Raw genomic sequence first — 12,610 nt, 5'->3', positions numbered from 1 at the left:
TTTCCATAAATTGCTTTGCTTCCTGAACGGCCAATAGGTGGAGGAGTGGGTGTTCACATCACATGTTGAGACCTTCAAAATAATTAGGGTCTTTGACATTATCCTGTAGCCTGTCTTCACCACTGCAGCTTGCCTTTTCAAATTATGTCAGTGGAGTTTGTCATATGTTTTCAGCAGGGACGCTAACTTCTGACTGTCACTTAAAGTAAGCTCCCTAGAGGGGAGGGATTGTGTGTGCGTGTGTGAGTGTGTGTGTGTGTGTGTGCATGTGTTTGGCTCACCATTGTATCGCCAGGACTTGAAGGATGGCTTTTCCAGTTTGCACTCAATAATTATTTGTGACATGGGTAAATGAACGAATGACACCTATTTTTCCCTAAAATGAGAGTCCTGAATTGTCATCCCTTGCCTAGTCTATGGTTACAGCTTCTGGAGAGATTGCAGAGTGGCCATGGTACTCTTCAGCCCCTCCAAATGGAGGTAAAATCTTTTCTCCACCACTTAGTTCTGGGCTGGCTTTTTGACTCCTTTTGGCCAAGAGAAAGGGACAGAAGTGATGTCAAGCCTGGACCTTGGCAGGTTTTGCACATTTATTTTCTTCAACTTGGCTACCATCTTGTAAATGAGCTGGGCTAGCCTGCTGGGTGGTGACAGACATTGAGTCACTCCTCTTGATTACAGATCAGTGGTTGAGGCCACCTTGGGCTGACTGGAATCCATCCAATCTGCCAGCCAAATGCAGACATGCATGAAGATCAGCAAAGCCTGGGCCAGGTGTAGCAAAACTACTGTGTCAGTGCATAGATTCGGGAGCAATTATAGATTTGTTGTTGTTGTTCAGTCGCTCAGTTGTGTCCAGCTCTTTGAGACTCCATGGACTGCCTCACAGCAGGCTTCCCTGTCCTTCACCATCTCCCAGAGCTTGCTCAAACTCATGTCCATTGAGTCGGTGATGTCGGCAGTTATAGGCGGTTATTGCTTAATCTGCTAAACTTTGGGGTTATTTGTTACACAGTGATAGCTCCCTAATACAAATTCCTTAATGGCCCCTAAATTTATGCCTATTAAGCCTCTCCCAAGCTTCCCAGATGGTTCAAGTGGTAAAGAATCTGCCTGCAATGCAGGAGATGCAGGAGACTTGGGCTTGATCCCTGGGTTGAGAAGATCCCCTGGAAGAAGAGATAGTACCCCATCCCACTCCAGTATTCTTGCTTGGAGAATCCCAGGGGCAGAGGAGCCTGGTGGGCTACAGTCCATGGGGTCTCAAAGAGTTGGACACGACTTAGCTACTGAGCATGCATGCACTCAAGCCTCTCCCATCTTCTGTATTTCCCCTCCAGTTAGTCCCCACACTATAGGCTTTTAAAATAGCAGTCTGATAATGTCACACTGTAGCCTGCAACTCCTCAGTGGCTGCCTACTTCCGGGAGGACAAAGTCTATTAATAGTTCTTCCAGCCTGTGAGGGCCTCGATGACCTGGCTCTGCTTTCTTTGGGTTTGGACCTTCCCTGCTGCCCCCACGTCCCCGCTCTCTCCTCCTGCGACACTCTGTGTCCTCGGAATCCACAAACACACTCTGCTCTCTGACTTCTGGCCTCTGCCCAGATGTTCCTTCCTTTTCTTTTCAGCTAGACCACCGCTAACCCAAATGGCATGTTTGCAAACGAGAAAATGTGCCCCTTCCTCAAGGAAAAAAACTTCCTAAATTAAGTAGGTTTCTCTATGACCTGAACCATCACACACCATGGCCCAGCTTGGCTTCACCGAGGAAACTCTCTAGATACCTGGCAGGTGGCAGCCCTGGCTGGTGACCATGCGTGCCAATCGTCTGTTCCCCCTGCCCAGGAGGCCAGGTACACCTGAGCTCCCCGCATCTCCCACCCTGACGATGGGCATTCAGGCCAGATTTGAAGTCAGGCAAGGAGGGATGGCCATCAGGCTGCTGAGAGTGGATAAGAAAGGAACCTTGGGGAACATTTGGAGAGGGGGTCACACACACGTGTGTATGTGTATGTGTGAACCAGTGTGCGAGGCGTGCTTTCCTGAGTGTATGCATGGCTGGGTTTGCCTGTGGGCTGATGTTCTCCTATGTTAGTGTCTGTCTAACACGGGGATGATGCGTCTTTAGATGTGGCACTGTGGGCAGTTCACGCTCTGAGAACCCATGATTGGTGGCTCGGCTCGTTTCAACTCAACACTCAGAAATCAGTTTAACTTAACCCCCTCCAGGTAACCTGACTTCCCACTTGTCCAGGTAAGTGTCTTCTCCACGCTTCCACAGTGCCAGGGTCCTGATTTCTCTTGGTAGCCTACTGCATGTGGATGTTAAGAGCCTGGGCTCTAGATTCACACCAAACTGAACTGGAATCCTGGCTCCTCTGTTCATTTGTGGTGTGACTTTTGGTAAAGCACTTAACCTCTCTGAGCCTCAACTGTCAATCCATCCCTCTTCTCCGGTGAGAGTCAACTACTTCCTCTTCTTTTTCTTTACTTGGAAACTGCCTCTAACCTGGGCTCAAAGCTCCTGGTTGGGACGTTTCTCATTCCTCTTCATGGTGATGAAGTTACAGCTTGTACTGACTTAAAAAAATCTATGCGTTTACCTCCATCATGCATTCTCAGCTGGGATGAAAATTAGTTCTTGGAGGTGGAGATGGTGGCGAAAGTCTTAAATATAGCAACGGTCCACAGAGCTCCACAGAGCTCCACAAATCTGTCAAGCTCAGTCTTGATGGCACAGTCTTGTTTCTTAGTATCGAATTTCTCTTATTTGGGAGAAATGAATATTAATTAAAATTCATTTCCCTGAGGCCTGTTCAGGCTTGGGGGGAGGGTGGTGGTGACACTTCCCTCTGTCCATCTTTTCTATTGAAACCATTCACCTGTTTCTCCTCTGAAAATAGGCCAATTGTGCAATTTCCTTTAAAATCTCAGCTGACAGTACCTTCGTGCTGGACCTTGACCTAGTTGCAAATTTCTATGATAGTTGAGAGTTTGCAGGGTAGTTTTAGAGAGGTTATCTCCTAAGTCCTGGCCCCAGATCCCAGGTGGTAATGGGCGTGGGCGTTTGGTATCCTCTTCTGCATGGAGACAGCTAAGAATTGGAATCCACACTACTGGAATTCAATCTCATCTTCTGCATCAATCCCTTTTAGAGATACAAATATGTCCTGAGCAATGACTGCTACTTTAAGCCTGGACTTGTGAGACATTCCCATTTATTGTCATTAAACCATTAAAAAAATTAGGACTGTATGCCTATTTGGTATCAGGCTAAGATCTCTTGATTTATAGCTCTAATCGTTTTAATGTATATAGACTGATGTCTTGCACCCAATCATTTCTCCTTGGTCAAGAAAGTTAGAGATTGATTTACTTATTACTCTGTTTTGCACACAGTTTCTTAATTTCTGAGGGGAAATGAATCATCAGACTTGACCTCCATCTAAATTCTGGGCTACTCAATGCAATTGGCGGAGTCCAAGGCCATGGATGGAGTTACTCTCTCATTTATTCATTCATTCAACAAGCAGAAATGTCTAGGTACTTATACCTGCCAGGCACTGTGCTAGACTCATGCTTGGGGAAGATCTCTTCCAAGCAGGACCTGGCCTCCTGCCCTGACCCCTGACCAGGCAGCTGAGGCCTTGCTACCTGCTCACCAAGCTTCCTTCTGGGGCAACATCCCCGAGGGACATAACCTCGCCCCTGCACCAGGCCTAGCATAGTGCCTGCCCCGTGGCATGGGGTTCAGAGGCAGACAGAGCCAGGGCTGACTCTGGACTTCCATCCACCCTTGCCAGCTGTGAGATGATGGATCCAACCTTGCAGACTCGAGAGAATTCAGTGGGATCATGTCCAAGCAACATTTGCCCAAATGTTGGCCCCTTGACACCCCCTGGTTCCCTCTCCTTTCTTCCCGCTCCTGCCCTTGGGTAAATCCACTGAACAAGATCATCCATTCCCAGGTCTGTCTCCCGTGGGATCTTTCAGGGCAGGGGCAGCACGTTTTCCATCTCCTCTCCCCTAGACAGAGCAGGTGCCAGGCTGGCACTCAGTTCATGTCACGCATGTGTGTGGTTTGGACTCTATTTCCCTTGACTCTTCTCCCATCTCCCCTCCCCAGGCTCTCCTCTTGGGTCTGCTTGGCTTAGCCTCTCCCCTTTCTGGGTCTCACGGGCTCCGTAAGGGTGGACCCTCAAAGTTCAGTTCCAAGATCCTGGCTGGCACTTCCAACAGTGCCTGTGGGAGGGTCCCCCTCAAGGGGCAACCTTGGCCAGTGGCTGAACAGGTGGCCTTCTGGCCTCTCCCCCACCCTCAGTGGACCTCTGTGGCCAGTGCTCCAAGGGCTCCACAGTGCCAAGGCCACAGAGGGTGAAATGTCCAAGGTGGACGTCTAACTGTTGTGAATGAAAACTGTTGCCTGCCAGACTAGTAAACTACTAGTCGAGTCACTAGTAAACAACTGTCGAGTCACTGCAGCTACCTCTGATGGTGAGCCCTGAGGGGACTCAGGATGGAGGCAAATGGGCTGCCCAGTCTCTGTAGTCACCCCAACGGTGCAACCCAGGGGACTTGGGGCTGGAAAGAACAGGAGGTTTGTATGCATGCTAAGTCACTTCAGTTGTGTCTGACTCTTTGTGACCCTATGGACTTTAGCCTGCCAGGATCCTCTGTCCATGGGATTCTCCAGGCAAGAATACTGGAGTGGGTTACCATGTCCTCCTCCAGGGGATCTTCCCGACCCAGGGGTTGAATCCTTGACTCCTACATCTCCTGCACTGGCAGGTGGGTTCTTTGCCACTAGCGCTACCTGGGAAGCCCAGAAAGAACAGGATACTGGCCTCCACTAGCTAAGGTGCAGATCAAAGGAATGATTTCAGTAAGCCCAGACTCTTGCATCTTCCCAAGACACAGAAAAGCACTAAATTCCTTAACATCCTTGAGATATCTGTTTTCTTTAATAAACAGTAATCTTTTGATGTTCCAACTACCTGGTCTTTGCTGGAAAAGCTATATATCCCAACTCCTCCCTTGTGTCTCTGGAGCAGTCTCTCAGAGCTGTCTGAGAGGCTGCCTCCTGGGCTTAAGTCCTCAGTTTTGTCTGCTGAATTAAATGCAAGTCTCATCTTTCAGGTTGTGCATCTTTTCAGTCTACAGACAGATCAATGTCTGGATAGGATATTTGAGAACCCTCCCGTGGCCCCCAGGACCCAGGACTGCAGGAGTATGAGTCACAAAACCACGACAGGCTGGGTGCTTGGTGGGGAGAGAGGGCTCCGGAGGGTCACTGCCCGAGTCTGGGTCTCAGCTCTGCTGCTCTTGCTGTGTGACCTTGGGTGAGTCATTTGTACACTATGCAGCTACTCTTCCGTGGTGGCAGCAACGCTGTCTGTCTCATTCACTCTTTACCTCCAATCCTGGCCCAGAGCCTGGCACTGTGGTATAATAAGAACTATACATTCGGCTTTTCCCCCTGGTTTCTGGCACAGAGCACAGTTCCTGGCACAAAGCATGGAGCTCCTCAAATGCTTAGAACTTCCTGAGTGATAGGAGTGTCCTGAACTTCCCCAATGGCTCAGTGGGTAAAGAATCCGCCTGCAATGCAGGAGCCGCAGGAGCCGCAGGTTTGATCCCTGGGTCGGGGAAGATCCCCCGGAGGAAGGCGTGGCAACCGACTCCAGTATTCTTGCCTGGAGAATTCCACGGACAGACGAGCCCAGTGCGCTACAATCCTTGGGGTCGCAAAGAGTCGGACACGAGTGAGCAACATCATTAAAACATCACCACAAGCTCCCTGGGCACTTGGCATACTCACCCATCAGGACAGCACAAGCCTTCTGGAAAGCTTTGATCAGATCCTGATGCGCCCGTTTATACGAACAGTGATCAACTCCACCTTGTTGCATGGACCAGGGTGTGTCAGTCCTCCCTACTGGCTGGTAAACTGCCCTTAGAGGGCTGAACTCAGAGCCGGCACAGTCTGTTGGTCATCAGACTTTTCAAACTGCAGTTGACATGCTTTGAGGATCATCTCCTTTCCCTCAAAGATAAAGCTCTTTTATCCTGTGCCTCATTTATTAGGCCTCTCTGCCACTGCCTTGGGGTTATGCACACAAATAAAATATGTAGCAGGAAACTGCCTTTCTTGTTTTCTTTCTTTCCCTTCACCTAATTTCAACTCCCTGTCAAGTCTCCTTGCATTGATCTGCTCACCACAGAAGCTGCCTCGGGGAAACATACAGCTTCTCTCCTGGGAAGATGATTTTTTTTCATTTAATCATGGAGGGGCAGGCTGCCTGGGAGGCCCTTGGTCATTTATCTCCCATCAGCTCTGAGCCACGTTTTCCCAGGGTAGCTCCTCCAGGGACCTGTTCCTTCCTGTCCACTTAGGAAGATGCAACATGACCTCACAACCTCAGTGGCAGTGCCCCTTGGACAGGTAATTTCCCCAGGGGCTTAAGCTATGTGCTGTCAATGTGAGTTCAAGTGAAGTTTCTAAGCCCTGGTCAATCTCATGGCTACAGTAGCTGGAGTGGGCGACGCCCAGCTGCAGGGTGAACATGGGGTGTCTAGGGGAGCAGAGGGTAGGGACCAACAGCTGATCTGAGGTTGGGGGGTGCACCTGGACCTCCCCTTAGGGAGTCTCCCAGACACTGATGGAGAGCAGGGTCTAAAATCCCTGAAACTCAGCACACAGTCATGATCACGAGAAAGCAGCGTTTGCAACCGTTGAGAGGGGAGCCAAGGTCATCGCAAGAAGGGCGAGAGCTTGGGAGAAAGCACAGGAGGCAGAACTTTGTGGGTTGGCTCAAGAAGGCCTTTCAGGCAGGTTTGCGGATGGGTTCAATTTAGCATCTTTGTTTAAGTGGACGGAGAAGAAGGCCAATCTGTCCATGGAGAGATCATGTCAGCACTCACTGTTCTTCCTGGGAGAACAGCTATTATCGGAACAAAACAGAACAGTGCTCAGATCCCATTCGGGGATGTGGGGCTTCCCCTTAGTGGCCTGACTCAGCCCAGGGCCCATGTTCATGGGGTCCCTGCCAGCTGGCACTGCCCAGGCCCACTGCCCTTGTCTGGTCCTCACGTCCTGTATCCTGGGTTTCCCACCTGGCCCCTGACTCATGCCACTTGGATACATATATTTTCCCATCCATCTGCCTTCCAGATCCACTCTTCTCACTGCAAACCTGCCCCGTGAAGTTCATGCTTAAATATCCCCCCAACAGACCTCTCTGGAGCTCAGAGTAAATATTAACGCAACGCCCCTGGACCTGCCTCTAGCTGCTCACTGACTACCAACTGGTCCTGGGCTGTGCCCCTACCCCCAACCCACCTTGGACAACAGTTCTCACCAACGGAGGTCCAACGGAGCCTGCGTCAGGTGAGGTCTGAGCTATAATGCAGTGTAGTTCTCTAAGCCCCTGAGGGGACTGCAATGCTTTCAGCCAGAGTTGGGAAACGTGGCTCTAGCCCAGGGATTTCCAAGTTTGGCTGCAAGTTGGAATCACGTGGGAGTGTTAGAAAATGTGGCCTGGGTCCCACCCCCAGATTAGGGTTTGGTTGGCTGTGGATGCAGCCTGGCCATCAGGACTTTTGAAAGCTTCCCAGGTGATTCAGCAGTGTTTGAGGACCACTGCTCGGGCCCTGCTGGGTTATTTGTGGTTCCTTTGCCATTAACCTCCTTTTACATCCTGGCATTTCTGTTGTATTGGAATTCATCTTTCCTTCCCTCACAAGCTAGCTCACTCACCCTTCTTCCAAAGGTCAGAACTGGAGGATTCTAGAAGGGGTGGCGAACTTTTTCTGAAAAAGGCCTGATAGGAGATATATGAGGCTTTTTAGGCCACTGCAGATGGTCTCTGTCACACCTTGTTTTCCCTTTAAAATGTAAACACCATTCCTTGCTCATGGGTCATATAAAATAGGCCATGGGCAAGATTCAGCCCACAAGCCATAGTTTCCTGACCTTGGACCACAGCACTGGTTTGTTAGGTAGAGAGTTCCCCATCAGTGGAAGCAATCAAGTCATAGTCAGAGGACTTCTTGGCAGGGAAAGCATAGCTTAAGCTTCCAATGAATAACTGGACTGAAAATTTTTCTATTCTTTCACGAACTTAGGATGCCTTAGTTCTAATTCATCCCAGCTCCTGGGCACAGTTTCTCATCTGCCAGAGGATCTCTGAGGTCCCCTGAGAGCTCTGAAAGCATCCCCATGTTCTGTTCTGCCTCATTGTGAAGGTCTGTATGTGTCACACAGCCTTTGTGTCAACAATAGGTGCTATGATTTAGATATGTGAGTTTGAGACAAAGAAGAAAGACTGCTTCTGACTTGTGTGTATGGATAACGTTTGAAGCAAAAACAGCTGGAAACCATGAAAATCAAAGTGTTCTGAATTCACCTTCAGCCACGGACATCTGACAACTAGATACAAATGGCAAATTATACCTTTCTGTACTGACACAAACAGGACTGATTCATCATAATGCAGAGTAGACGTATCACATGAGGATAAAGATAGAAGCTTTCTCTCTTATCCCAGATTCTCTGTGTCGGTCCTGCAGGTCAGTTTCCCAGTGGGCCTAATTCCACCCACCTTTTAGCAAGCATTCAATGAGTAATGACCATGTGTATTGCTGTTGTTTAGTTGCTAAGTCGTAACTACGTGCATAGGTCAGAGTTAAGATGACAGGTCCTAGAACAAGATGGTGTCAATTCTAATCCAGCACTCGCCTCTTAGCTGTGAGGCTTGGGGAAATGATTAAATTAAGATTTTTGTTTTTCATCTATAAAACGCAAATAAAATTAGTTTGGGAAGGGAAGGTTTTGCAGCTTACCTGTAATTCATCTTCTACAGCTGGGATAGGGAGAGGGAACAGAGAGAAAAAGTAATAACCTGGTCCATTCTGTTTATAAACTTGCTAATCCAATCTCATAATGGTACTTGTAGCAGAAAGATAAGAGAGAGTCCTTATGTACAAATGCTTTTAGGACGCTTTACCTGGTTTATTTAGAATGGGATGTATAACTATGGGGAGAGTTCACTGGAAAATGTCAGTGTCAGCTGTGTAATTATCAAAGTGAAAATGAAGATGTTTCATGAATAAAATAGTTTCTGGATGTGTGTTGTCCTGCATGTTCTATTCAGAGACCCTGAGAGTTTAATCGGGACCAGAGTGCACTCTAATCTTCAAGAAAGAATCTAGGGAGCTGTGCTGAAGGCTTTAAACTTCACCTACGTCTTATGACGACCAGCATCCTGAGAATTGTTAGTCAAGTTTGAGTCTGAGTGAAATCCCTGATTGTTACTATTTTATTTTGACAACCTGACTGTGTTATCTAATATTCATACAGGATGTTTATGAGCATTCAAACACTTAGAACAGGGCCTGGAGCATAGTAAGTGCTCAATAAATGTTATTATTATCAGACAACTGGTTTGAGGACTAGATCAGGGGACAGACATCAGAGGTTGGAATGTGCTGGGAAAGCTCAGAACACTGCATGGATGTGAACTGTTATCCTTTGCAACAGGGTGGAAAGAGTGCAAGTTTTAAAGATCTGGGTTCCAATCTTGACTCCAAAATTTTCCAGCTGGTTAATGTTAGGGGACTGTGTAACCTCTTTGGGCTTATTTTCTCATCTGTAAACAGGAGCAGTTAATCCTAATTTCAAGAATATAATGCAGATTGGGGTTGATGTGTGAGAGACATTCTGTGTAATCAAGAGAGCTTAATGCCTGAATGCTACTATGAGTGAGGCCAGGATGGGGCAAAGGGTAGGATGGGGCCAGGGAAGCCCTCAGCCATGGCCTCTGGGTTTAACCAAGTCACTTTAGGGGTGACTTGTCCCTTTCTTGGAAGAACTCTTGTCATGACAGTGCCTGTTCTGGCTCCCTTTTGAGCTCTCAGGATAAGATAATGAACCACAAACAGGCTCTTGCAGAGCTTATTTGCTAGATCGAGGGAGACATACTAAACCAGACATCAGCAGACTACAGCCCACAGCCCGCACCCAGCCTGCCACCTGCTCTCGTGAATAAGGTTTCCTGGGGACACAGCCGTGTCATCTTTCCTTTACACACCATCTGTGGCTGCACTTGTATTACCATTGCAGAGCTGCAGAGCGGCCACGGAGACTGCGGGGCCTGGGAAATATATACTGTCTTGCCCTTTACACAAAAAGATTGGCAATCCCTGTATTAAGCAGATGAGCCAGGGAGAGAGGCTGAGAAGCAAGTAAACCGGGGTGATGTGATTGAGGGTATGTGTGTGTATGTGAGTGACTGGCTTGTGTGTGCACATGTGTACATTTGTGTATGTGTATCCTTATATGTGTATGTGTGTGTGCACGTGTATACTTGTGTGTATGTTTGTGTTTGTGTATGTATGTGTATACTTTGTGTATGTTTGTGTATATATGCATGTGTCTGTGTATATTTTGTGTGTGTGCATGTATGTACATGTGTGTATGTAGATGTGTGCTTGTGTGTATGTATATGTGTATGTTTGTGTATACTGTGCATACATGCATCTGTGTGCATACTTTGTGTATGCATGTGTGTGTACATGAGTGTATGTGTTTACTTGTATGTGTGTGCATGTGTATACTTGTATGTATGTATATGCATGTAAGTTTGTGTTTGTGTATGCTTGTTGTGTATGCATATGTGTATGTGTATATTTTGTGTATGCATGTGCGTATGCGTGTGTACTTATGTGTTTGTGTATGTGTGTGTTGATTTTAGATTAAGTGGTCAGGACAGGCCTCACTGGGCAGGTGACAGACCGGGTGAGATGGTCACACTAGTCTATGAGCCCCATGAGAACAAAGACTGCCCCCTGGGTTTCCTCCCCACGGTCCCTGGTCTTGCATGGAGCCACCGGCTGCCCACCTCCAGGGGCCCTGACGTGACAGCTGGGTGGGTGGGTGGAGGCCCTGTGGGATGGAGCATATTCCCTTCTTGAATCTCCTTTAACTGCTTCGTGGGCTCCGTGTTCGCCCTCTTGTCGTTAGCTGCCCCCCTGTCCCCTGGAAGATACCTCCTGTTCCTCCAGCTGTCTCATCACTGCAGCAATGTGTGTGCATGTGCACACGCGTATGCATGTCTGATACCCTCCCCCAGTCATTCCACGGCCCATCCCACCATCTCATTGCAACCTTCTGTTGTCCCTGGTGGGGATAAACGTGACAGGACATGGAACATGATGGCCCGTGAAAATCAGCGCAAAGGGAGAAAGAGAAGTCCAGGTCCATTTGTTCTGATGGAAATGTTTTCATCAACAGAGAAACCCAAACAAAGAAGAACCACAGCAGGGCCTCCGGGAGAGAGCTCTGTGCGATTGTCAGAACTGCCTGGAGCCACCTTCCCAGCCCCAGCGTGGTCTCTGACAGGGCCCCTGCATGACACAGGCCCCCAAGCCAAGCATGGCAGGGCCCCTAGTCTCACCTGCCTGACCAACTCAGGCCCTGGAAGAGCAGAGGGCCTGCCCACTAGGGAAACGGCAGAGCTGGGGCTGAAGCTGGGTCCTGGGTAAACTGGGGCTCAGAACACTCCAGACTGGACGCTCATGCAGGGACAGTGACAGGTGGTGGTTAGGACCTAGGGGTTGGGCGATTCCATCACTGCCCACTCTAGGCAAGCAGCTTCCCTCCTCTGCCTTCTCTAGAGCTGTCACGGGCCTTAAATGAGTTAACGGGCATCAAATGCTTGGCCAAGTACAGCACATCATCAATGGTGAATAAATCCTAGACATTGCATTATTCTATCATTATACCTTCCATACGAAACTGTAGCCTCTCTGCGGGCACAGACTGTAACTTGAGTATCTTTCATTCCATCCCAGCTCCCAGCTCTCCCAGCTGTTAAAGATCGCTATGTTGTAGTATGTTACCATCTACACATCTTTGAGTGAGCTTGTTACTGACCATCAGTTGGATGGAAACCAAGACGATCACTGCATTTAAATAGGTGGGGACTCTCTATTCCCCCTCCACTCCCAGTGGCCCTTGTCCTTCCTCAGACCACAAGCTTTGAATCTGTACAATGAGAATACCCTGCCCTGGTGGCATTGTGAATCCCTAGGCTGGCAAGTGAGGAAGGAAGAGAGCCTTACCTGGCCCACTGCAGAAGGCAGCGATGATGGCCAGAATGCACATGATACTCAGGTAAGGGATCCAGGGTGCGTGGTCCTGTGAGAGAGCAGTTGGGCAGATGAGGAGGCGGTCATGGGTGGAGGACCTGGGTACCATCCCACCCCTAGCTCCTCCTTGATCCATCTGTGAGACCTGGGGCAGGTCACTTTACATCTCTGAGCCTCAGTTTCAGCATCCATAAAGTGGGGACGATGATAACTCCTAAGCCATCCCATCCGTCTATCTTACAGATGTCACAGTGAGATGGCATGATGCCTGTGAGCATTTAGCAAAGTCCAAGCATATGGCTTCCCAGGTGGCGCAGTGGTAAAGAATTAGCCTGCCAAAACAGGAGACACGGGTTCGATCCCTGAGTCAGGAAGATCTCCTGGAGGAGGGCATGGCAACCCACTCCAGTATTCTTGCCTGGGAAATCCCATGGATAGAGGAACCTGGTGGGCTACAGTCCA

At 48.8% G+C, this 12,610-nt stretch overlaps 1 protein-coding gene across 4 annotated transcripts in view; it reads right to left on the bottom strand.

The window, feature by feature from the left end:
* The window catches only part of SLC2A9 (solute carrier family 2 member 9), a 203,679-nt gene that overhangs the window by 50,938 nt on the left and 140,131 nt on the right, over positions 1-12,610 (bottom strand). For 3 of the 4 annotated variants that reach the window (XM_081489056.1, XM_081489147.1, XM_081489237.1), the window contains one exon: positions 12,122-12,197. The exons of the other annotated variant lie outside the window; for it this stretch is intronic. In XM_081489056.1, the coding sequence (XP_081345182.1) occupies positions 12,122-12,197 (76 nt within the window). The remainder of the gene's footprint in view (positions 1-12,121; positions 12,198-12,610) is intronic. 4 annotated transcript variants of the gene reach the window in all.

The sequence above is a fragment of the Giraffa tippelskirchi genome, chromosome 1 (assembly GCF_054371585.1).
Source record: "Giraffa tippelskirchi isolate mGirTip1 chromosome 1, T2T-mGirTip1v1.2.pri, whole genome shotgun sequence".
Lineage (NCBI taxonomy): Eukaryota > Metazoa > Chordata > Mammalia > Artiodactyla > Giraffidae > Giraffa > Giraffa tippelskirchi.
Note: the sequence above shows the minus strand (reverse complement) of the source record. Positions and strands in the feature narration are given on the sequence as shown.